The sequence below is a fragment of the Mirounga leonina genome, unplaced genomic scaffold (assembly GCF_011800145.1).
Source record: "Mirounga leonina isolate KUSES-001 unplaced genomic scaffold, KU_Mleo_1.0 Mir_176, whole genome shotgun sequence".
NCBI lineage: Eukaryota > Metazoa > Chordata > Mammalia > Carnivora > Phocidae > Mirounga > Mirounga leonina.
This window is the reverse complement of record NW_023270454.1, coordinates 35,345,339-35,371,406: the sequence shown is the minus strand read 5'-3', so window position 1 is coordinate 35,371,406 and position 26,068 is coordinate 35,345,339. Positions and strand designations below refer to the sequence as shown.

The following is a 26,068-nucleotide window of genomic DNA, read 5'->3' as shown; positions in this document are numbered from 1 at the left end:
CCAGTCTTATGAGGGGGTTGCTAGCAAACCTGTCCAAACTTTGCCCCAGAGGAAAACTATTTTTATGATAATGGTCAGGAAGCCAATCTGTCCTCTACCCTTGAGGGAGACCCTATCTCTATGATCTCTATGTTACAAATACCCTTGGGAAGATAGTTTGTAACAAAAGCTGATAGAGGATGTGTAGAAACACCATGAAGAATTGCCCCTCCCCCCCCATCAACTTTTTTTCTCCTGTCCCACTCTCAGGCTGATCTGGGAAAGATCAAATGATGAAGGGCTGCTGGAGTATTGATATGTTAACTATGTTTGAAAAGATAATAGCTCGGATGACAAAGACCTTTTTAAAATTACTTTGTTAGCATAGCAGTTAAGAAAGCAGGCTCAAGAACTCCTAGGTGGCTAGTCTGAATTAAAGTGTAGATTAGAATACACAGTAGATTTTTGTAGACAGTACGAAAAAATAGTGTGGTACCTCATTAATTTCTTTTTTGTTTGATTGCATTTTGAATATATTGGGTTATGTAAGTTATTAGTGTTATCTGCATCTTTTTACATTTCTTAATGTGGGCTTCAGAAAATTTAGATTTCTATATGTAGATCACATTCTATTTCTGTTGAACCGTGCTGTTCTAGTGCCAGAGTGTATGAAGTTTTAGTCTTGGTTCTGCTTCTTTTTGCTGTGCTACCTTGGAAAAGTTACTTAACCCCTCTGTGTTTGTTTCTCCCTCTAAAATGTGGTTGTTAATAATATCTAAGACACAAGGTTATTGTGAGGATTAACTGAATTCAGGTATGGAAAACATGTAGAGAAATACCAGTATATAAGGTTTTAGCACATGTTAACTGTTAACATTATTAATATGCCACAGAAATTCAGAATGTATAATTAATTAAGATTTAAAGTGATAGTCGTGATTTTATATTAATGGACCTCCTAAAGTGGCCTTCATTGGAAATTTACAAAACTATGTATTTTTAACAGAAAACTTAAAATATTATTATTATGTTGAAGTTTGAGAAAGGCAAAAGGCAAATTTGTCACGTTGGTTTTTTTTAACCACACTGTGACAGCTAATGAAGCAGAGACTGTACAAAATGCCCCCCTTTTCTTTGAATAAGTAAGGTTTTCCTACAGTTAATATTCTTTAAATAAAATGTGTGCTTTTACTTATTGTTCTAACAATATTATTAAATTTTTAACTACAAAGCCTTTTCCTCATATGTAAGTAAGTGTTGCTCTTTCTGGTATTGTGGAATTTAAGCAGAATGTGTCATAATTTTGGGAGCCAAGTTCTAAGCAACTGTAATAAAGTATTTTTATCAAAAAAGTAAAAAAAAATTGCTATGGTAGGGATATTGTTTACTTGATTAAATTTTAAGCAGCTGTTTTAGTAGTTGAAAAAAGCTCTTTATGTGCAAAAATATGTCTGGTACACTAAATGCTGAGGCAAATGATTAGGTCACTTTAAACATTTGGATCTGTTTTTCCTTGTCGTTGAATGTCATCCTGTTTTTATAATTCATGATCATATGCTTATTTCCATCCTCACATTTTGCTTATTTGAGCAACTATTTCTACTTTGTATAAAATTATAATTTAAAAACTTGGTTTGTTCCAAATAAGTTGATTTCCCCGTTGACTTTTATTTTTGAAAAAATTGGTATAGAGAATTTCTTTTTTAAGACAAAATCTAGGGGGAGGCATAGTGGAATCAGCTACTATTCTGGGGTGTTGTTGGTTACCTCTGTTTTGTGGGTTGTACACAGAAACTAAATTACTAAAATGTATCATCTCTCCAGGCTTGGACAAAGAGGAATTTTGCACATTACCTTTAATGACTTGCTAAACAAGATATACCAGTTTCACTGATCAACAGAGGTTCAGATTAAATAGCTTCCCAAAAGTCACACAGAGGCAGAGCAGTGATTGGAATTTTGTGCTCGTTGATTATGTAGCCTGTACATTAGCCAGTCTGCCACGTTCCCTGTTCACGTTCAATTTATTCATTTGTTCATGTAATAAGAACCTGGAGAAAAAAATCTCAACCTTTTCTGGCCTTCTGTTTGCTTTTCTGTCATATACTTGTACATTATCAGATTAATTGACTCATTTACCTAAAATTTGACGTGTGTGCAAGAAACTGTGCTAGGAATAGGGTAATCTCACATATAAATTAATACCAGTTCAGAGAATATATGGGAGTTTGGAGGAAGCACATGAGTGAAGTAGATGATCAGTGAAGATGCCATGAGTAAGCATTTGAGCTGAAACTCCAGCAGTGGTTAGGACTTCAATAGAAGCAATGAAAGAAAAGCCTTCCAGGGGCCTAGCACAGCCTGAGCAAAGGCCCAGAGGATGGAAAGCATGTTAGGTGCCTCTGAGTAGGAGATCATTACAAGATTTGCCATGGGGCCAGATTTATGGAGGCTGTTGAGAAGGCTGTGGTGTTTGTAAATTTAAGAATTCTTCCATTGCATGGAGCACTGGGTGTTACACGCAAACAATGAATCATGAAACACTACATCAAAAACTAATGATAGAATGTATGGTGACTAACAGCATAAAAAAAAAAGAATTCTTCTGTATCTAATATTCTAAAAAGTGTTCATTCTAAATGATTATTTATTAAATTTGCATAGTGTACGAAGCTCTGTGCTCTCTGTTACGGTGCTTCGAAGTGGTCTGACCTTTTCTTCCCACAGTTACACATTCATCACCTCCATGTAATGGGCCCAAGCACAACACAAATCCAAATGTATATTGTATTTGTTTCCTGAGGCTGTTGGAATAAATTACTACAAACTTGGTGGCTTATAACAGCAGGAATTTATTCTCTCATAGTTCTAGAGGCCAGAAGTCTGAAATCCATACTCCCTCTGGAGCTCTAGGGGAGAATCTGTTCTTTGACTCTGAGTAGCTTTGGTGGCTGATGGCATTCCTTGGCTTACAGCCACATCCCTCCAATCTTGGCCTCTGTCCTCACATCACTCTCCTCTGTGTGTTTATTTTTCCTCTTCTGTCTGTGAAATCTCCTTCTGCCTCCATTCATAAGGACAGTTGTGATGGCACCCAGATAATCCAGGGTTATCTCCTCATTGCAGAATCGTTAATCACATCTGCAAAGACCCTTTTTCCAAATAAGGTTATATTTACAAGTTCCAGGGGTTAGGCCTTGATATCTTTGGGTGGCCGTTATTCAATCCACTACATACATCTTACTACAGAAATCATATGGGGTGATTTGGACATTTTCTCCCTCTCATTGGGGAGCAATACTCACTAAGCAATGTGGAATCCAGCTGGAAAGCCACTGTTGGCCAAGAGCAATGCATGCTGTCTTTATTCACTCACTCATACACTTCAGAACCAACTGTGCTGGTTGCTGGAGAGCGAGGTAAACAGAAGCCTTCAGACAGCAGGGTGAGAGCAGTGATTGAAGCAAGAACAGGGGGCACAGAGAGAAGGAAGGTGCCTAACCCAGCCACGATTGAGCGGGGGAGGCTATTTAGAGGAGGTGAGGTCCAATCTAGACCTGAGGAACACAGAGGAGTCCCCCAAGGAGTGTGTGTGTTGTGGGGGGGCGGGGGTTCCAGACAGAGAAAACCGTACAAACACCTGGAGGCCCAGGCAAGAGATTGACAATAGGGATAGAAGTGAATGGGTGGATTCAGAGAATCCTGTTGAGAAGGTGAACCTGGCAGGAGCTAGGGACTGATGGGCTATAGTGGAGGATGAGGGAGGGGCTGGGAGAACACTGTCTGCTTTGGGCAGCCAGGTTGATTTAGCCCGACAGAAGGCACAGGAGGAAAGGCTGCTTTGTGGGGCTGGGGCCATTAGAGACAAGATGATTAGTTTTGTTTGGGAGAGTTGTTTATTCCCTAATCCATCTCTCTCTCTCTCTCTCTCTCTCTCTCTCATTAAAAACCACCATGGCCAAAGATAAGGTGGTATCTTTTGCCAAGTTAGCAGTTTTCTTTGTATTTACTCTCACTCAGAACCCTGGAACACTGCCACAAGATGATTCATATGTAAATTATTTGGAGTTAGAGTCCTGAATCACTTAACAGGAATAATGGTAGATGGCTGAATAATGTAAGTTCACGGCAGTTTGAGAGAAAAGTGACGCTTGTACTGTATTGAGAGATTTTTTCCTGGCAAATGTAATCTAGAGAGTGTTTTTACGTATTGGGCACAGTGATTCCACAGGGGTTGCCTAAGAAATCGGAGATGACATTTGTAAAGATTTTTATGGGCTACTTTTGTCTTGCTTCCGACGATGATCAGTTTAAAAAGCAGGTTGTTCCTTCCCACACAGTTTTACAGGCACAGTCAGAGGTTGGGGGACAAAGGCTACCATCTCCCACATTCCAGCAGAAACTCACTGAGTGAGTAGAACCCTAGCCTTCGTGGAGGAGAGCCCAGGGCTGAGCTAATGAGCCATGGCGGGCGGCATGCGGCAGCACTTGCTCAGTATTTCAGATGTAGCGCTGCTGGTGGTCCTGGGGAAGTTCCACAATCAGAAAGTTCCCAGAAGACTTTCTCTTGAGCCTTTCTTGAAAAAGATAACTTTTGAGAGGTGTTGTCTCCCTAGGTGGTAGACATCTTATTTTAACAGGGATTTGAGAGAGCTCCTGGGGTACTGGTGATAGGGATGATTTTACATGTGTCACTCTCAATTAGCATCCCTACCAGAGCCCCTGAATAGAGGGAAATTTACAGACTCCTCCAACTTCAGAGACAATAGGGAGGAAGGGGGGGTGTACTGAAATGATAGATCCATTTAGCTTTAAAATAAAACGCCTTTCTTACTGCAGTGGTAGTAGCTCCTGTTGTCTTGGCTTCACGTAGAGTGAAAGAAATGCATTTGCTCGCCTTTACGTGTTCGCAGAAGTACATCTAACTCTGCCTGTTAGTGTGATAAAGGGCAGACTTGGCACAGATGATCCAGAGGCCTCGAAGTAAGTGAACCAATGTGGAGTGTTTGCTGAGTCTTTGTCCCTGTGGCCACAAGGAGTTGGCTGTCAAGCTGCTTCTCTTGGGAGGGACCAGGGCACTGTTTGCTGCTTGGTGCTGCAGCTCTGTAACTTAGAAGGGATTGCTAATGGGTAGGCGGCCCTGTCCCCGGCCTCCCTGTCGTGGTTTGTTAGGGTCTGAGATCTGGAAGCCTTTGCTGAGTCTCAGGCTGGATGGAGACTTCCCACCCCTGCTCATTAAGGGGCATAGATTTTCCTCCCTGCGCAAAGCCTGGTGTGATTCTGCCTGGACCTCTCTCGTTCCTGTCTTTTCAAGGAATTAAGTATTTTCTGCTTTGCAGCTATCATTTTCACTTGGAAATATTCTTTTACCGAAGTATTCCTTTTTAAAAGGTGATATTGTGTTGTACAAAAAATGTGGGCTTGGATGTCAGAAACCTAGGTTTGCATTTTCCCTCAAAAGACTGTTCTAAGGATAAAGTGTTAAGACATTACACAAATACTTCCTTTGCAAAGAGACTGACAAATAGTGACTAGGTTCCTAGTAAATGTTGGTTCTTTTCTTTTCTTGCTTCAGTTTAGTATTTGCACTGTCATTTGCCAACATTCACTGAGTGACTACTTGGACAAGCACAGTGCATTCAGCGCTGGAGAAATGGCCCATGTGGGCAGGAGTTTGCACAGGGTTCCTGTGGATGCTCCTCATTCATTTGATATAATGTATATTAATCTGTTGTTTGAAGTGGCTTAGAGTAAAAAGACATGTCCACATGGATGCATGAAGTGGAGAACCTAAATGACATCTTGACCTAGACATAATTATCTTACCACTTCAGTGGAACACTAAATTTAGTGCTAAGATTGATGATAGCAAAGGTGAAAGGAACACTATGAGGGGGACACACACACACACACACACACATACACGGATATATACATATGTGTGTATTTAGGTAGCAAAAGCTCTCTCTCATATGGTAAGTTTTATGTAAAAGTTATATTTGAAAACCCAGAATGTGTCAGAGGGCAATTAGTTAATTTAACAGAGCATACCCTAAATTCAAAATAATTTATTGTTACAGCTCATGAGGATTAACAAATGTGATTTTATTGAAATGTTTTCATGCCTCATAAAAATAGAGCAGTAGTTGTTCATGATTCATGTTTGGCGTATTGAGAATAATTCCTTAATGCTGTGGGTAAACATTTTGCTACAGTGCTGATCCCAGCTGCATGACTCACCAGGATTGATAATCAGGTAGTATTTTCAGGGAAGAGGTTAGAGCTAAAATGAAAATAGTGGTCCCTGTGGTACTCAATGTTTCCTGATTTCTGAAATACGAGACTGTAAGGAACATCCTTCTGGCGAATGATTCCATACCCAGCCATAGAGGGGACCTTTTTTTTTTTTTCTTCTCGTACGTTCAACATGAAATTCAAATTCATATTAGTAATGGTTTAAAAAAATTTAATGCTCAAGTTGTATTCCATACACATGCAGTTTCCTTGTATACTTGATCTTGAGTTTGAGTGTATACTCAAAAAGTGGTTCCAGGGGCGCCTGGGTGGCTCAGTCAGTTAAGCATTTGACTCTTGATTTCAGCTCAGGTCATGATCTCAGGGTCATGAGATTGAGCCCTGTGTCGGGCTGTGCTCTGGGCGTGGAGCCTGTTTAACATTCTCTCTCTCTCCCTCTCTTAAAAAAAAAAAAAAAAAAAAGTGGTTCCAGCTGAATCACAAAGCACGGTGCTTTGTGCCCAAGCTTTCTCAGTGTCATGACCTCTTAAGCATTGGCGGTAATGAAGAGACAAGAAGGTAGTATATTTTATGTGCCAGGGTGGCACCATTGAGCCCTTTCAAGGGACATTTTGAGGATATCAGTTCCTTTTTGTTAGTGACAATGACATGTCACACTGACTTGTCCTGTCCCTATGGAAACCAACTCAGCCAGGGCTTGGTTTTGTCTTTGCACCAAGGGAGATGCTTCCTTCGGCATCCAGTCTACAGTAGTGCATCTTCCAGAATATAGAGCTAGAGAAGAGGTTTCTGTGGTTTCTGACCCACCTCTCTAAACCCTCTCTAAACCCTTCCTTTGACAGGAGCACCTGATTGAGAATGAAGTGTCCATCCTGCGCAGGGTGAAACATCCAAATATCATCATGCTGGTTGAGGAGATGGAAACAGCTACTGAACTCTTCCTGGTGATGGAATTGGTCAAAGTAAGAGGATGGAAGATTTCAAGAGATTTCATTGGTGCCAAATCCCAAGACTTACCATATTCTTGAAGGCCCTAATTGGAAACATGTTTTGCTACCTTGAAACTTTTGTTATTTATAATAATTGTTCATGGCACTTGTGTCATTTTTTTCATCTACTCCAGGCTGATGAACCTTCTTTGTTACCTTCATAGGATTGTCACTGTTGACGTTTTGCTGTGTTCTTTTATGTGTCCATCAGGGTGGAGATCTCTTTGATGCAATTACCTCTTCAACCAAGTACACTGAGAGAGACGGCAGTGCGATGGTGTACAACCTGGCCAATGCCCTCAGGTATCTTCATGGTCTCAGCATTGTGCACAGAGACATCAAGCCAGAGAACCTCTTGGTATGCCATCTCTGCTTTTTTTGTTCCAATTCATCCTCTCTTCCTTTAAAATGACATGATCACATGCAAACAATGTCACTTTAGAGTCTGTACCAATCCTGCAATAAGGGACCGAGAGAATTTTTTTTTTTTAAAGATTTTATTTATTCATTTGAGAGAGAATGAGATAGAGAGAGCATGAGAGGGGGAGGGTCAGAGGGAGAAGCAGACCCCCTGGCTGAGCAGGGAGCCCGATGCGGGACTCGATCCCGGGACTCCAGGATCATGACCTGAGCCGAAGGCAGTCGCTTAACCAACTGAGCCACCCAGGCGCCCCAGGGACCGAGAGAATTTAAATTTAGAGAATCACCATGGCTCAAGTCAGTGACCATAAATTATTAATGGATTTCTTAAATTGATATGCATTTCTGTATTTATTATTTATCAGACATTAGAAAACACGTTTCCATTTGCATTTTGATTGATGGTACTGATGAAAGAAAGGTAAGAAGGAAAACTATGTTGTGAGGCAAAACTTTGAAGAATAAATTAGACAATTAGGAGCTTAGAGGAGACAGAAATAGAATATGATGGTTCATGTATGTGCAGGACAGAACATTGGGAATAATCTAGTCCATTTACCTCAGCTTTATAGGTACAGAAATTTAGACTCAGATGCTAATTTTTCTGGCTGAGAAGTCCCCTGCGTCCCATTGTTCTACAGAAGAAAGTCTGTGGCACTCAGAGGGCTTCATAATCTGGTCCCAATTTACCTTTCCAGCCTCCTCTCCTGTTACTAACCCTTCCCCACCCATCTGTCCAGACTGGCACTCAATCTTCATGTCATATTTAGCACATCTCCATGATGGCCTTAGTAAACACAGCTTGCTAATTGGACCAACCTTTGTGTCTGCATGGTAGAGGAATTTTAGAGAAGCTTACTAGGGACTTCGACCATCACACATACCCCCAAACACACACAGGACCATTTTTTCATCTATTTCTACCTTTCAGGGCTGAGTATTGTCATCATTATGGCTTAGGAGGTGGGGTTTTCTGAGTATTCTATATCATGATAATCCAAACTCTGATTTTCCCATCCCTAGTCGTTAGTTAAGACTTAACTTTATCAACACCATTACGTATCATTGCTTATTTCCATACTGGTCTACATTTGCAATGTCCTCTCCTGGCAACGTGGCAAACGTGTTCCTCTCATAAGACACTGAGCAAAAGGCATGTCTTCTTTGACATCACTCCTGACTTCCCGGACAGAGTCAATCATGGCCCCCTCTAGTTTCTGCTCTACATGCCCTGGTGTGGTGAGTTTATCATGTACTTGAGTGACTCCTTCTCTAGATAAGCACCATTAGGGGCAAGGTTTGTGTCTCCATTATTTGCATGTCGCCAGTGCCCGGAACAGTACCAAGGAAGCACACGGTGGACGTGGAGTAAATGGTTGGTGCCTGAGCATTAACAGTCATTCAGCTAGCTAACAGCTGGTACTCGAACTCAAGTCTTTCCAGCTTGCCTCATACTCGCACTGTGCAAATAATTGTTCAAAGGAGTATGCATTGATGTTGAGGCTTTTAGGCCATCCTGGGAACTTTCTGTGAATCCATCTTCCCCTTTTGGTAATACCATTTGATGATTTCTGAGTATCCATTTAAAAGTATGTGAGATTTTTTTTTTCTTTCTTACTGTCTTCTGCCTTGAGGAGTTATGTTTCATGTCTAGATTTTCCTATTGGGAAAATAAATATCCTTTCTCTGTAAAACAAGATGTATTATAGACTTGGTTTTATGAACTCTAAGAAGGAATGGAGACAATTGTAGACTGGGCCTCAGGACAGAAGTGAGGATATGGTGTTCTCTCCTCAAAACAGTCTTCTCAGCCATTATGACCTGTCGGGCCCAGGCTCCTCCACCACGGGACTGAGGGGCTTCAGAAACAAGGGTAGCAGGGCTTCCTCTGGCTATGGCCAGATGTCAATGCCATAGTGTTAATGAGGATGCCTCCTTCATTTCTCCCTGCTGTCCATGGCCCACCTCACCCTGGTGGCTGTGGTTATTGATGTTTTCTGGAAATACAGAGCCACAGGTCCCTAAGGACAATAGGTTACTGTGGAGCCAGCCCATACTGCAGCTCTGATTGCTGAGGCCCGGTGAGGAAGGTGACTGAGGTCGTGGCAAACTCGCCTGTAAGCCAGGCAGTGTCCATTTCCCAGCTCATTGATTGCACTCTCACCTGCCCTTTCTTCTGTTTTCCACTCACAATGTGTGGAACATCTCAGAGTCCGATACTGCCTCCTTTTCTTGTGTCACATGATGGGAACCAGGGGTCTCCAAAATGACCTGTCTCAGAATGTAACCAGGAAAGTGGAACCAACTTCCTCATCCAGTCTAACTTGCCCTAGATGAGTCTTCACCCTTTTCAAGACCTGCCGTAACCCCACTCTGCTACCCAAAGGGGAGGAGAAGGAAGAAGATGATAAAACGGATGTCTGGATGAGGCTAATGTGTGATATAAAAGGGTCAGGCTTTCGAAGCCCTTAGCGGCACACGTCTAAGTAAAATATGTGCCTGCCATTGAAAACTTAACTAGACCACTCTGCAGATTCTGCATTTAGTCAGCAGGTTGGCATTGCCCTAGGATGAGAAAGTGCCACTGAGGCACTAAAAGTAAATACAAAGAGTGACTGCCAGGCTCTTCCTACTCTAAAAGCGAATTCCGTTGTTAAGCACCAGAGCATTCAGACATCTGATTTGCATCGCCTTCTCCGGGAGCAGTGTCATAATTTAAACCCCTGCCAGCAGAGATGTATGGGTCGCCGTGTCAGGGAGCACAGGGGTGGCCATTAATGCTGTGAGTTACAGCCTGGTGGTGCCCTGTCAGACTTAACTATGAGAGACCAGTGATAAATTCTGCTTTTCCAGGAGTTCTGGGGACTGGGGAGAGGAGAGGGTTGGTTTCTCATATTCGAAGCCCTTCTAAATCATTATGTTGACATTTTATTTAGAGAACACGCAGTGTCCACTCCGTATGTGGGATCTGCATTCCTCACATCTTAAACTTTTGCATTCTGAGTGCAACTTTTGACAGAGCACATCTCAGCGGGTGGCGGTGGGGCATTTGAGCGGTTGCGGTTGTTGAGATTACTCAGCATCTGTGTGTGGGTGCAGGCTGCAGTCGGGGTTCTGCCAGGACCACTCTCTTGCCTTCAGACCTGTTGCAGGATGGTGCCGTGGGATGGTAAAGGTACTGGCTGGAATCCCCACTTGGTAGCTCTTAGCAACTTGAGTTCTCTGTGCCTCAGTTTCCTCATCTGTAAAACAGAGGTAACAGTTATTTTCCTATTCACTCGGGGGGGGGGGGGTGACTCTCAGGTCCGGTGAGACCATGTGTGGAAAAAGCATTGGAATCTCTGTAGTTCTGTGAGATGTCAGTAACTGGGGAGAGAATGGAGCACTCTGCCAAAACAGAAGGCCTTTGGAGTCTCCTATGCATTTGTTCAGCTCTTTCTTCAAATCAGTCTCTTAAAGCAATGCCATATGTGTGTATGTCAGTGTCAGTCTCTTAAAGCGATGTCACACATGTGCGTCTGTATGTATTGATACATATTCCTGCTTTGAAGAGAATTTCCAGCTAAGATTTTGAAAAGGACTCCTATTATCTTTCACATATTTGCCTCTGTGTCTAGCGTTGGGAAGAGATGAATCAGATAAAGTATTATTTCAGGCTTGTCTGCTCCTTATGACACTTCTCTTTTGATGTTTAGCCAAGGAGTGCCACTTGCCCAGACATAATTCAGTAATTATGAACTGCCCAGTACCTTTCTGTTTATGCTCCTGCATCTGACTCGGAATTCCTTATAGGGGATATGAGAAATGGGGCTTTGGGGACTTCTGAGTATCTGACGACAACCCTCAAATACCCCCAGGCATCTGTAAATTGCATGTCTAAAGTAAACACTATTTTTCAAAAAAATACCTAATGAGTGTATTTTAAACTTGTAAAAACAAAATAATAATGACATTAATAAAACTTTTTTTTTTTTTTTTGCTTTCATGATACAGACATTTAAAATTATAATGTTGCTTAGAATGTTCTTATCACTGCAATTACTTAGGGAATTTCTGAAGTCTGGGTTTCAGTAAATGCGTCATAAATTCTAACTGTAGTTCTCGATATCGGATTGTTCTTGTTAATGTTTACATTAAACATAATGGATGGAAAGTCGTCCTAAGACCCTGGCAAGACGGAGAACCTGGTTTCTCCTGCTTTAGGCTAAATCATTAGTAGCTTTGAATATGCCTCTGCTGAGCTGTGGCTGACTCAGAATGATAAATATCTGTGAGGGACTCCACAGCCTCACCATCACTCCCATGAAACCTAGAAGTCATAAAGATGTGTGCAGGGGATGTATACTTAGTACATAAATGTGGAAGCAGTTACTAAAATACTAAGGTGAAAAACATTCTTCTTAAACCGATGAGGACATCACAGGTAAGGAAGGTATTCCAGTGTCATGCTTTTTAAATGCCTCTCTAGACTGGGTATCACTGACATGGGGGAGCCCTGAGGTTTTGATGCTTTTTCACGATGTCTATAAATCACTCCCCCTCATTAAGTATCAGACTAATGGAAGATGTTATTAACATGCTTATCTTGAAAAAACATAATTTTCTAAATTGCTCATCCTTTAGTAAGGAGTGGTTTGAGTGAGGATCTGGTTCAGTTCATAGTAAAATATGAGGAAAAGCAAACTAAATAGAACACAATTATAAAAGTAGGGAAAGACATTACATTAGTACAGATTAGATCTCTGCAGTTATTCTCTGAAATTCACCCTTCTCAAAATGGACATCTGAGAGATGAATAGGCAAGCACGTTAAAGTTTATGCAGTTAAATCTAAAAACCATCTATTTAAAATGTAACTTTCAGACTTGGATCCCATAAGGAAAGTTTGCTTATATATAAAATTAATTTTTCTTGATTATAGAACCAATACGTGTTCATTGTAAAGATTTTGGAAACCTATTGAAAAGTATAAAGAAGAAAGCTAAAGTAATCTTTAGTGCTACTCCCTAGAAATAAACTGAATGTTTTGGTGTATTATACTGAATATATAATTTTGAATATTCTTTTTTCCTGTAATATAGTGAATATTTTCCATAGGATTAATACTTACTTGAAATGTGCTTATTAGTGACTGTATAGTGTTTTATTATAGGAATGTACCATGATTTATGAAGTCATTGTCCTATTTGCCATTTATGTTCCTTCCAGTTTTTAAAAACATAGATAAATTCTGAGATTGGTGGCCTTGTGTGTAACCTTTGGGTTCATCTCTATTCCCTTAGGATTGGTTCTTAGAAGTAGATTTACTGGATCAAGTGTTATAAATAATTTTTAAGAAATTCACATGTTGCTGAAATGTCTTCTAGAAAGACTGCTTCCCCTGTAAGCAAAGCGCATTCATATCTTCACCAGCATTGTTAAACCGTTCCTAATATGTTATTTATCTTATCAGCCAGTCCTTCTGGGAAAGGAAGGAGCATTCATTGAACCCTGATCCAAGCTTGGTCTCTTCACACCAACCCCATGGGTCAGGGACTATTCTCATCTCTCACAGGTGAAGAAACATGTTCAGGGAGTGACTTGCGAAGGTCACGAAACCAGGAAACGGGTGGAGTGGTTGGTTATTCAGGTTCAGGCTGTCTGTTCCCAAGTTTATTTTCTTTCTAAACTTACAAAATTTTCCCCTGTGAAATATTTATATTCATCATTGGACTGTCCAAAAAAACAAATCCGGATTTTATGTTCTAAAGTAAACATGGAAGTGTTTTAGTGGACACAACAAACACCATTTCTGAGACTCTCAAGTACCTCACACACCGTGAACATGTAACAACAGTCAGTTTCCTGCTTCCGGATTTAGAGGCCTCTCAAGCCACATCGGGTAAGCAGCTGCCTACACCCCGCCTGTTGTGTCAGCCCATATTCATTTTACTCCTAGATAAGGAGCTTTTTACAAAGATGGAAGATACCGTCTTTCAAATTCCACACAATCATGCGAAGTTTCTAAAGAAAAAATTTAGAGCTTTAAAGCATCAAAAATAAATCATGGTGTTATTATCACAGGGAGAGTTTTGTTTTTTTGGTTTTTTTTTTTAGTTGATGAATACATCTATCTGTGTCGTTTCTACCTAATTCCAAGGGCCCTTTTGGAATCATTGAGAAAAGGAACTACTGATCATTGGCTGGTTTCTGTTCCAGGTGTGTGAATATCCTGACGGAACCAAGTCCTTGAAACTGGGAGACTTTGGACTGGCCACTGTGGTGGAAGGCCCTTTATATACAGTCTGTGGCACGCCGACTTATGTGGCTCCAGAAATAATTGCTGAAACTGGGTAAGACTGCTGGTAGCTCTGGTTGGTACTCTCACTTTGGTGGAAAAAGGTATGTGTAGCTGCACCAGCTGCTGTGATTTCACTGGCCTCCTGGGAAGGTGGAGGGTGGGAGAGACTATCACCTGCATCATGACTTTGATCATGACTTTGTGCTTCTATGTCCAAGAGCCATAGGCCTGGATTTTTGTCCCGAGGCCAATCTTGGAAATACAGCAGTAGCCCCCAAGACCGTGGTTAGATTGGGAGAAAAGTAGATGCCTCTGTCCAAAGGGCAGTTAATTCCTTTACGTGAGATGAGCGCTTTGACACCGAGAAAACCCTTTTTCATAACAAATAAAGGCAAGTATTCCAGTAGCGTGGAGGGTCCTTGGGGGGTAGTATCTTTATTTCTCCCCCTCCACCCACTTTGTTTTCCCAGCTATGGCTTGAAGGTGGACATTTGGGCAGCAGGCGTGATCACATACATACTTCTCTGTGGATTCCCACCATTCCGAAGGTCAGTGGCTCTTTGAGTAACAGCATTTGAATGGTAAACTCCCTCTGATCGGCAGACATCCTCATCCTGGCAATCAGGACCAGTAACTGGTCAATAAAAATGTCAGTTAAAAATTATATAAACAGGGGCGCCTGGGTGGCTCAGTTGGTTAAGCGACTGCCTTTGGCTCAGGTCATGATCCTGGAGTCCCGGGATCGAGTCCCACATCGGGCTCCCTGCTCAGCAAGGAGTCTGCTTCTCCCTCTGACCCTCCTCCCTCTCATGCTCTCTGTCTCTCATTGTCTCTCTCTCAAATAAATAAAATCTTAAGAAAAAAAAAATTAAAAAAAAATTATATAAACATACCTTTCACTTTTTATCTTATTTTACAACTATTAATGGATATTCCTTGACCACACTTTTGATGTGAGGCCAAGGCCTTTGCTTGGTGTATGGTCCTCTGAGTTTCTTACGGTCATTCTTCTGTAAAACACACCCATCATCCAATGTCTACAATTTCCATTCTCAGTCTTTTTCACGGGTGGTAAGATTGAAAGATGCTTGTGAAGCAATCTGATCCTTCTAGGTAAACAAACCTTTTTCCTGTTGTTAAAGTCATTTCTCCTACTTAATTTGACAGCAGGTCTTTTTTTTTTTTTTTTTTTTAACAACTCACTTTCCACAGCATTCAACTTAGTTCTCATAGACTCATAGAAACAGTGAATTCTTTCTTTTAAAATTAATTTCATCTGTTTACATAATATTTAATGCAGTAGAATTACAAATACTTTTAGCATAAATAGGCCTGGGAATACACAGACTTACTCTTGGTAATGGTGTATCTCACCTGGGGTGGGGAGCGGAGGTGGCCACACACAGGCCTCGGGGTGGGTGACACACGGCCCAGGGCACACTCAGTACCCCAGCAGCATGTACCCAAAGGGATTGCAGGGCTTTGGCCACAGTGCTGGCTTTGGTCTGTTCCATCACCCTCTTTGGAGCAAATGAATGCCTTGGAAGTAGAAGTTCATCTAATGATGCAAGTATGTTTTTCTTCTGAGTTTTCTTGAGTTCTCTCTTCAGTTTCATCCTTCTTTTTGTTCATTTTATAACTACTGTTGAGTAACTGCTGTGAGCCAGGCACTGTTCTAAGCGTTGGGAATCAAATGGCAAACAACGCATGTTCTCTGATGTCGTATTTATTTATGGTGTGGTATTAGGTCAGTAAGTTCAATAGGTTGAATTCACTGCTCCCCCCCCCCCAACATTTTATTATAAAGCTTTGAAACATACAGGGAAGTTGGAAGGTGTACCTTTTTTTAAATGATCAATTTTCAATTGAGTTGAACAGTTTTCTTTTTACTGACATTATGGTAAACGTAAGAGTGACACGGAGATTTCAGTCTCTACTTTTGAGAGCCTCATCATGTAAAGATACCCATCACCAGAATATTGATCAAGAAGAATAAAACTAAAAGCATGAAGACATTTAACAAAGGTTAAATGAAAGATAGAGTATTTGAGTGGGACCTTGTCCTTGTGGCTGGGGTTGGGTTTCTGCAGGTGGGAAGCTTTTTCTGTCTGGCCATCAACATCATTAGGGCCGTTGCCTAGCTGGATTACACAGACCGTAGGATTACTGCACTTGTCAGCTTTTGCTAACAAACTACTCCAACAGCTGTCAGTCAGTTCTGTGGATCAATTGGGCAGTTCTTCTGATTTGGGCTGGCTAATTGGGACTTGGTGGTTCATTGTGGCATCACTCAAATGCCCAGAAGTTGGCTCAGTGTCAGCGGGGACCACAGATAAGACTTGGTTAAGTGCCTTTCAGCATCCAGTAGGTTAGCCTCAGTTTCACATGCTGGTGGCTACAGGATCCCAAAAGCAGCCAGAGAGAGGGCAAGTTCCTTTGCCCAACCCCTTTCCAAGTCTCCAGTTGACTCACCTTTGTTGATTGATGTCCCACTGACCAAATGAAGTCAAATACCTGAGCCTAGAGTAAATTAACCAGGTCTGTTCCCTGGAGGGGAATAATTTGTGGCCATTTTACATTTACAGTTCCATTGGGTTCTGGCTGGTTTGGGTGATGAGCTGTTTGAGGAACTAGTCAAGTGCAGGGGTAGCATGTAATCATGGGGCCAGTTATAGCAGAGTTCCCCTCCTAGGTTAACCCAAGTTGAGATCAGTTGGGAAAGGGTTATCAGGGATCAGTTTAGAGGAGTGTGTGCTCACAACTCCCTCTAGTGTTTCCACGTGCCAGGGCGGTCTGCGGGGTTTTTATTTGATTTTGCTTTTTACTTTTTAACAAAAGCGAGACTGAGATTGAACAGTGTGTATTGCTAGTGACTTGTTGCTCAGCGGACAGCAGCTTTTTTGTGGGAACTGGAGGTAAGTCTGGCTAATCAAAGCGGTCAAGCTACCTTATGAAGGCTGCTGACTTATATTCAGAAGCTGGTCCTACAACCACGAGGTTAGTTACGGCCTGAGGAAGTCTGTTCTTGGGGCCACTGACATAAAGTGATATTTGCATGACTGTACTGTTAATATTGTTGTTTCTGAAACATACATTCATTCTCCCCATAAGTGAACTGTTTGAATATCCTTTGTAACATTTCAAGTTACCTCATCAGACCTTTAACAGTTTGCCGTTGAAGAGGGAGTGTGCTCAAACTCCTATTGTTTTCAAGGTTTTTCTTGACGTACATTTTAAAACTTACTGCACCTTGATCCGTGGGCTGTACTGTTTTAGGATTTAAAAGTGCCCTGAAGCATCTCAGCCAGATTGTGGAGTATAAATGTGTTAATAAGTCCAGTGTAGATTTAATCGGAGTGGCTTTTACTATGTGACTATTTAGAAGGATAAATTCACTTTCTGTTCTTCTGGGGAGGGGTGGCCTGAAACTCTCAAAGCGCTTGCATTTCTCAGTGTGGATCCTAAAAGGTGCCTTCTAATTGCTGAGACCCTATGGGCTGGCGTTTGTTAACTCAGACTATTTTGCCAAGAACCTAAATGACTGGCTGCAGCTACACTTCCAACTTTTTAGCTGTTTACTAACAAAATAAAAGCCATATATGTTAACAGAATAGGAGCTTTTTGGTATTCCAGACAATAAAATGGAGATGAATGATAGAGAAGAATGGCTAAAAGGAATGGTTCTGGAAATGGGTGATTTTTAACATCTTTTGCTAACATTGTCTTCTGGGGTCCTCCAGTCTCCTAAAGATGTCTGTAAAATCTCATTGTGTTCTTATGTGCCTCCTTCACTCATTTTGAGGGAGAGTTGACAGTAGGAAAGTAACAGTGAAAAAGAAAACATTCAGACACTTAGAAAGAAATAATCTGTGCGCCCTCCTAGACAAGCACTTTCCAGGACAGCAGTGGGGATCTGTTGCCTCACTAGGTTGTCTGGCCTGACTTCTCCTCAGTGTGCCTCTTGACCCAGACTTCACAGACTGGCAGAGGTCGATTCAGCTGGGCTTGGGGAGATGTCACGGATGTTCCCAAAGCTCGCAGACTCTGTAGGCATACCTCGGAGACGTTGGGAGTGCATTCCCAGGACACTGCAATAAAGTAAATACCACAGTAAAGCGAGTCCAATGAATTTTCTGGTTTCCCAGTGCATATAAAGGTTATGTTTACACTGTACTGTAGCCTATTAAATAGTGTGCAATAGCATAATGTCTAAAAAAAACAAAGTACATACCTTCATTTAAAAATGCTTTATTAAAAAAAAGACGGGTGCCTGGCTGGCTCAGTAGGTAGAGATTATGACTCTTGATCTCAGGGTCGTGAGTTCAAGCCCCATGCTGGGCATGGAGCCTACTTTAAAATAAAAAAATAATAATAAATAAAAAGTACTTTGTTGCTAAAAAATGCTACCCATGGCTTGAGCTTTAGCAAGTTGTAGTCAATGATCAGAGATCACCATAACTGATAGAACCATAATGAAACTGTGAAATATTGCGAGAACTACCCAAATGTGACACAGAGACACAAAGTGAGCAAATGCTGTTGGAAAGTGGTACTGATGGACTTGCTCAATGCAGGGTTGCCACAAACCCTCACTTTGTAAAAAAAAAAACAGATGAGCTGCAAAGGTGCAGTAAAGTGAAGCACAAATAAAATGAGGTTTGCCTATATTCTTGTTCACTGAACAGGAATGGGATCATCATATCATCAGACAGCCCCAGAGTTTGTCTCTAGGCATGGCCTTAAGTGACCTATTTCTGTGGACGCCACAGGTGCTTACTCGGAGAAGGCAGTTAGTGGGCCTGGGCTTCTGTGTAGAAGGCTGCGGAGGGTCCCATGTGAGTACGCTGAGCAACAGGTGCAGGGGCCCTGTTGGGAACTCCCAAGAGAAAGATAGCACACTTGCTAGCCGAGACTGATTCCACTCCTGGATTTTGACCCTGACTCTAACAGCCCATCCTGAGTTTTCCAGTAAGGCTGGGTAATGGTCTGAAAAGCTAAGGACTTTGTTTTCACTCAGGCCATTGATGCACCCACCAAGTGAGAGGGGTGGAGGGTGGCTCTGTGGCTCTGTTTTCTGGGAAGTTGGGGACATCCAGCTTCCTGAATTTTTCCTAGTAGTGTTTGTACATTGCCATGCTCCTTCCATCGAAAGTCAAGTTCTCATTTATTCACTAGGCACCAGCTGTGTGTGTGCAAGAGCACTTGTAAGGGTGGCACACTTAGGCACAGCATGAAGACGGATGCCCACCTGGAGGCGGCCACAAGACCCGTCCACCTCAGCCTGTGCAGTTCCAGTTGCCATTCTTGGATGGGCTCTTTTTTTCAGATGGAGCTTCAACGAAAGTCAAGTTCCAATGGGGAGCTAATCATGTCTTGAATATTGTATTCAGATTCTGGACTCCTTATAGCTTTTTCATCTCTTAGCTGTTTCACTGATCTTGACTGTTTTATTAGGAAAGCAGAAAGAGGAAGGGCAAGGAGATCTGACTCAGATTTGCTACTTTTCCACTCTGATTGCCATGAGAGATTAAGTGAGGCGGATGCCGAGGTGCTTTTTTCTGAAATGAGAACTGACACTATTTGTGGATTTCATTTTTGTCTTGAGTCCTTTTTTTATTTGGCAAAATATATACAACATAAAATTTGCCATTTTAACCATTTTTAAATGTACAGTTTTAGTGGCATTAAGTACATTCACAATACTGTGAAACTGTTACCACCATCCAACTCCAAAATTACTTCATCTTCCCAAGCTGAAACTGTATCCATAAACAGATTCCTTGAGTCCTGTGTTCTCTCTCTCCCTGATACCCAGGCCTATGGAAATGTTCTTTAGCTCACTGTCTAAAAGGAAAAATAACAAGTGCAATTGAGATGTGAAATGCCCAAGCCAAAGAGACTAGACTCCTCACCCCACTCTTCCTGTGACCGTTTTGTTGAAAAACTGTATGGTGACTTTGGTTTTTCTTCCATTTCCTTGTCACTGACTTAGTGAGAACAATCTACAGGAAGATCTCTTTGACCAGATCTTGGCTGGGAAGCTGGAGTTCCCAGCCCCGTACTGGGATAACATCACGGACTCAGCAAAGGTACCATCTGGGTTTGTTCCTGTGGGTTGCTTTTTGTAGAGGGGCCCTCCTCTGTTGCATGGGGCTGTTGCAGCTCTTGTAGTAAGCTCCAGGTCTATCTTGACTTTTAATGTGTGTTTCTTCTTTAAGTTCATTCCACGGTATAGTCTCTGAAATTTTTTTTTAAAAATTTTTAAAAAATTAACATATGATGCATTGTTTCAGGGGTATAGGTCTGTGATTCATTGGTCTTATAGAACACCCAGTGCTCATTACAACAGATGCGCTCCTTAATGTCCGTCCATCACCCAGCCACCCCATCCCTCCCCTCCAGCAACCCTCAGTTTTTTTTTTCCTGAGATTAAGAGTCTCTTATGGTTTGTCTCCCTCTCTGATTTCATCTTGTTTCATTTTTTCCTCTCTTCCCCTATGATCGTCTGTTTGGTTTCTTGAATTCCACATATCAGTGAGATCATATGATAATTGCCTTGAAACTCCGAAGGGAATTCTGAAGGCCGGACTGGCTGTCTTCCCAGTTTGCCCCTGCCACCCTCCTGTGTTCCTCTAAACCCTAAACATTCGTGTTTCATTTATTTAAAAAATATATATTGGACACCCATCGGAATGTGGGCATGGGACATACCGACTTGCCAAAAGGAACAGTACTGCAGGTTTTAAACTGTGGAATGATGCTAATAACCAGAAGTCTTAGGAGGGAACATGTTGGTTTAATGTCCACCCAGGAGAGGCCTTCTCTTGTCTCGCGGAGCCAGGCGAGGCCACCGTCTCTGTGCAGCCGCCTGGTGGGCAGAAGGTGTGGAGGGGATAGTAGCTTTGACATTGAAATGGCTGAGCAGCTGTGTTGGCTGGGTCTTTGAAGTACGTGGTGCAAACTCAGATCTCTGTGTTTATGCTGGAATTCCCCACTTCGTGTCCTCTGCGGTCTTCTTTTTCCAGGAATTAATCAGTCAGATGCTTCAGGTAAACGTCGAAGCTCGGTGTACTGCGGGAGAAATCCTGAGCCACCCCTGGGTGTCAGTAAGTACCCACGTTCACAGGGAAGGAACACTTACAAGTTCTGTAACCATCAGCGTGCTTCCTCACTGCGGCTTTTGTGCACACAGAGCTCTGCTGCATCCACGTTCCGTGGCAGGGGGACTGGCTGTTTTCTCTCTGAGCAAGTAGTGTGCAGGTAGCTCTCTGCGAGAAAGCAGTTGGCATGAGGATCTCGGAGTGTTTGACCTGGGCAAGTCACTGTCCCTTTCTGGCCCTCACCTTCCTCATCTGCAAAATGAAAGAGTTGGTCGGAATGCTCTCTTAGGAGCCTTTCACCTTTTGCCTTCTGTGCTTCTGGGGTTTGGGAGTTTTCAGGATTTGCCCAGGGATGAGCATGTTTCAGACCCTGATCCCTATGTCTTGATGGCATGTGATCACAGGAGAGTCACAGGAGACCTCCTGCTGTGGGTAGGAAGGCTGAGACACAGTCCCTTCTGGAGCTGGGTGGAGGGGTCGTGATGTCGAGCAGAGTTCTGGGCTTGGTGGTGCCTCTGGGTTTAGGGTAAATGTGATCCATTAAATGGTGCTGGTGGGAGAGTTTGCGTTTCCCTTACTCCCAGAGGCTCTGAGAGAGTGAGGTTAATGTACATAGCCAGGGGCTCTGGCTAGCTTGTTGGGAAGGGGTGGTACCCTGGGCCCCTCCACCATCTCTGTGACCCCAACATCCTGACATCGGGCTTTGGCCTCTCTGGATCTGGCCGAGTGACTTGGGTCTTAGCCCGAGTAGCTGAGATGCCATTTCTTCATGAGCGATAAAGACTAACAAGTAACCGAATTCTTCATTAAAATAATAAACTCTTCATTAATTTTGATGTGTCCATGGGAGGGATCTGTACTAAATTCTATGGGATTTATGCCTTTTGTGGAGAGTCTCAGAAGCCTAAAGAATGTCCTCCTTCGTGCTCTTGGGAGACTGGTGCTCCCTCCTCAGCCCACTGTAGGCTTAAGGAACAGAGTAAATGGCCTGGGGTCTTTGTGAGGACAGAGGACTGCTACACAACAGTAATTATTTTTAAAAGGTCATTGTTCCCCTAACCCTGTGGTAGAGATGGGCCCTTTCAGGAAGAGATGGTGGGGTGGGGGTGACTATTAAGGAAAACACAACTTAGGTGTGAGAATCAGAAATCACTGTATTTGATTCTTTTCTTTTCTGTAGGATGATGCCTCCCAGGAGAATAATATGCAAGCAGAAGTAACAGGTAAACTCAAACAGCACTTTAATAACGCGCTTCCCAAACAGAACAGCACCACCACCGGGGTCTCGGTTATCATGGTAAGTGGAAGGCATCCTGTTCTGCTCTTGGAAAGCGGCAGTGTCTGGCCTGACTGCTCAGCAGACATTGAATCTTTAGAAGTGAATAGCCAAGGGCTTTCCCTCACATGGAAGTTGGCACCTTCCATGTTCCTCTTTTCACTTCAAGACTGGCTTGGCACATGGAGTGCCCCCATCTGGCTGACTCCGGGGCCTGGAGTCCTGGGGGGAGGGGGTTGTGCAGGACCGGCCAGTTGGATGGGCCCGGGCGCCAAGGAGCCCCTGGCCTCTCCTCCCAGGCTCGGCGCCGTCCCTCGTGGCTGCTTCTGCTGTCATCTCTGTGTCTCATCCGGGGAGGGGTTCCCAAGCCTGGGTGGGTTTACAGTCTCAGACAAACTCTGTGAGGTAGGAATTATTCTTTGGGACCTGGGATAAGAAACTGCTAAAGTTAAACAAATTCCTTTTAGAAGTCAGTGTTTTGTGGCTTTTAAAAGTACAGAACAATGTAAAAAAATATTAGTTTTTTCAAGGTTAGATTTTAGGAGAAGTCCGTAACAGTGATCCCCATATTTTTTCAGACCTTCCTTCTTTCAAAATGTTTTTAAGGCAATTTATCTAAACCCATAAACACAACAACTCAAAAGTGGCATGAAAGTAAGGGAAGTAACATTAAGGTACATTTAGTAAAAGGGAAAATAAAGTCAGAAGGAATAAAACTGAGCCAGGAGTGCAGTTAGCTCGCTGAACCAGGCCTGAGCCCTTGCTGAAGCCGGGCCTTCAAGCTGGTTGTGAGCATCTCCCCTGCTGTTTTGGCAGCAGGATACCGAGCCACTAACGTGGGGGGGCGTGAGCTCTGTTCTGCCCATGCCCCCACAGGATCAGGGCCTGAGTATCAGCTGGGGTGGCTTCAGAGTCAGACTCTCTAAGGAGACAGGTGCCTGAGTTGTGAGCAGCTTGGCCACCCCTGGCCACCTCGGGTGTTGGTGGTACCCCAGGCCAGCTGGGCACCTGATAGCCGGTGACAGGCCGGCACCATAGCCCCAGCTTTCTAACTTGGGACAAGCCTCTCACCCTGTGGAAAGGTTCAACTTGTTTTCTACCCGACTAGAAGGAAAGCAGTGGCTTACTCTCTGGCACATTGTAGTCTAGGAACGTTTGCCTAAGAAGATTCTGGGTCCAGATAGAAGCTGGAGGGAACCCCCCCCCCCCCCCCATGCTGTGAACAGAGAACACTGTGGAATGTTTGGTTGAACTTCCACCACCTTAGCACTGCTAATGGTCTGTTATTCTCCCCCCCCCCCCCCCGGGAGGCTGCGTTGATGTGGCAGCCCTCTAGATGTCCTTTAACTCCCCTGTTCCTCCCCTGCTAGGAAGCGTGCTCTCTCCCTGCTTCCCTCCCCCAGACAAAGCCTGAGCTTGCAGACTGGGTCTCTTGACGTGTTGCAGGACATTGGGGTGCTCGGTGCCAAAGTAATGAGAAGGCCTCTTGAGTTGTGGTTTTCCTAGTATTTTAGCAGCATTCTGCTGAAAGCCCAAGGAAGTCAGAGTTGTCACAGAATTACAGTTTAAACACTTTGAAAAGGACCATCTTGATTGACTCAACAGCCTGAGAACATTTCCAGGTGGTGCCCCTGTGAGAGCGAGCACTGATGGGTGGGATGGATGGCCAGTTACAGCCTGGCCGCGTGCCACTGCAAGGCAGCTTCTGTGAAATTTAGAAAGAAATGAAACATTAAAAATTGGTACCCTTGACACGTACGTAATGAAAACCCTTAAGAAGAGTGTTTTTTAGAATGTTAATTAAGCTTCATAGTCTCCTAGAGGAAGGACCTTTACAGGACTGTGCCCGGGCTTAGGAGAGTTTAACCACCATTGCCTGGGTCATCTATGGGCTTGGGGCCCACACAGGAGTCATGGTCCAAGGCCTGTGGCCCACCAAGGCTCTGGAATGATCCAGCCCTTTCCCTTATGGCCCAATACAGGCTTCGTTCTGGATCATGATATTTAGAGCCTCTCAGAACCTATATCTTAGGGTCTACAAATGATATTTTCTACTTGCTGATGAAGGAGATCAGTAGTCACATTTCAAACCCCTGAGCTTTAACTGGTTGTGTGAACAAACAACCCTTTATTATATTTGTAATTCCAGTGGTGACTGTTCAAGCTGCGTGTTGACATGTATGTTCAGTTGTCATTTTGAGCATGTTGGCAGGGTCCCATCTAACCTCATGTTCCCTACACAACTCTGCAGGTTGTTAGCTCTGAGGAACTGCTGAGTGGCATTATCACATTCAGTACCTACAGGAGAAATCAGTAAAGCTTGTCTCTGGAGGTACCAATTCTCAATGGCCAAAAAGCTGGCCTGTGAATTTTGGGCTCGTTCCCAAAAGCAGTGGCAAGAAGGCCCCCCATGGGGATGTCATGCTAATCCTCACCCAAGTGAGGACCTGGCCTGGGGCATGGTTGTGTGGGGGCAGCTTGCGATGCTTCCGTGTTGTCATCCTCATCCTCTTCACCACTACTCTGTGTCTGTGTGTCCTGCCCTTGGGAACAGTTTTAAATGTGTTTTATATTAAAAATAATGAACCACAAAGGACTCTCCCTGGTATTCATACGTTCTCGTAACGAGAGTAGGTGAGGCTAACCTGGTTTCCTACAGATACGAACAGTCGTGGAAGTGGGGTATCCATGTTGTAGGGTCAAATCCTCAGGTAACTGCCGTGGAACTTCCAGTCAGAACTGGACTGTACCCTCACTCCTAGGCTTCCCTCTGCCTTAGCGGCCCTCCGTGCCTGAGGCGCCTGTGAGGAATGATAGGATAGGAATGTAAGTAACAGCACGGGGGAAAAACGTAAAGTTGATGCTGTTGTCTGCATTTTATTTGACAGTTTGATTTGACAGTTTGAGAGACACTTCAGAGTTTCACTCTTTACCCAGTTGAGACTATGGGGAATCCTGAAGCAGAATTCTGGTATTCAACATGCTGTGCTTAATCAGAGCAACTTCTAATTCGCAGCCCCTCTTAAATCTGCATGCTTGTCTCAGACTTCTGGCACCAGCGTCCAGCTCTTAGCTTCTTACCGGTGCGGGTCTCCTGTACCTACTGATAGCCTTTCCAGCCACCAAAACCTGCCCTTGGGAAACTTTAAAACTTTACCGCTTGCCACATTGCCTGCCGTCCCAGATCCATAGCTGGCGAGTGCCTAGGAGGAAGACCCTGATAGTTCTCCCGCTCAGTGCTATTTTTCACTTGGTGAAAAAGCACCTTTTTGTGAACAACAGCATAGGACGAGTACCTCCGCGAAGGCTTTTGTTCTCTTTCTCAGACTACATTTCCAAAGATGCCTTTTTATCAGTAAGACAGGTGTGGAGGCTTTGAGAAGAGATTTCTATTGGATGAGGTTTTGGTTTAAGACAGACCTGTGGTTTTGAATAGCACGTGCATTTTCTTCGACTTGTCCTCAGTATACTTACAGGACAGTGCCTTTGCAGGGCAGGCTCCTGGTTTATCCCAGGGGGCTCATCCCAGCCTCGGGGACAGGACGAGGCGAGGCCATCTTGTGGCAGAAAAGGGAATTCTAAGAAACCTCGCTCAGGCCGCAGCTGGTAGCCAACTTGAGAAAGGATGAATTCACATGGAGTGCTCTCCCCGCTCAGGGGGATGATGTTTCTTTCAGGGGGAGATTTGGGAATGATTTGGGCCTAATTAAAGATAGACAAAACTGTCTCAATCGTGTTGCTTCTTGTTTGAAGTAAGTCTAGTTTCTGTC

General features: G+C 43.3%; 1 protein-coding gene across 10 annotated transcripts in view; it reads left to right on the top strand.

Moving 5' to 3' along the window:
* DCLK2 (doublecortin like kinase 2) overlaps positions 1 to 26,068 on the top strand; it is a 146,768-nt gene that overhangs the window by 117,774 nt on the left and 2,926 nt on the right. For 4 of the 10 annotated variants that reach the window (XM_035022929.1, XM_035022928.1, XM_035022927.1 and 1 more), the window contains 7 exons: positions 7,077 to 7,196; positions 7,435 to 7,581; positions 13,841 to 13,974; positions 14,393 to 14,470; positions 19,915 to 20,011; positions 20,948 to 21,028; positions 22,203 to 22,319. In XM_035022929.1, the coding sequence (XP_034878820.1) occupies positions 7,077 to 7,196; positions 7,435 to 7,581; positions 13,841 to 13,974; positions 14,393 to 14,470; positions 19,915 to 20,011; positions 20,948 to 21,028; positions 22,203 to 22,319 (774 nt within the window). Of the gene's footprint in view, positions 1 to 7,076; positions 7,197 to 7,434; positions 7,582 to 13,840; positions 13,975 to 14,392; positions 14,471 to 19,914; positions 20,012 to 20,947; positions 21,029 to 22,202; positions 23,610 to 25,186; positions 25,508 to 26,068 lie in introns of those variants that run through there. The other 6 variants (XR_004682434.1, XR_004682433.1, XM_035022925.1 and 3 more) reach the window with 4 other exon arrangements.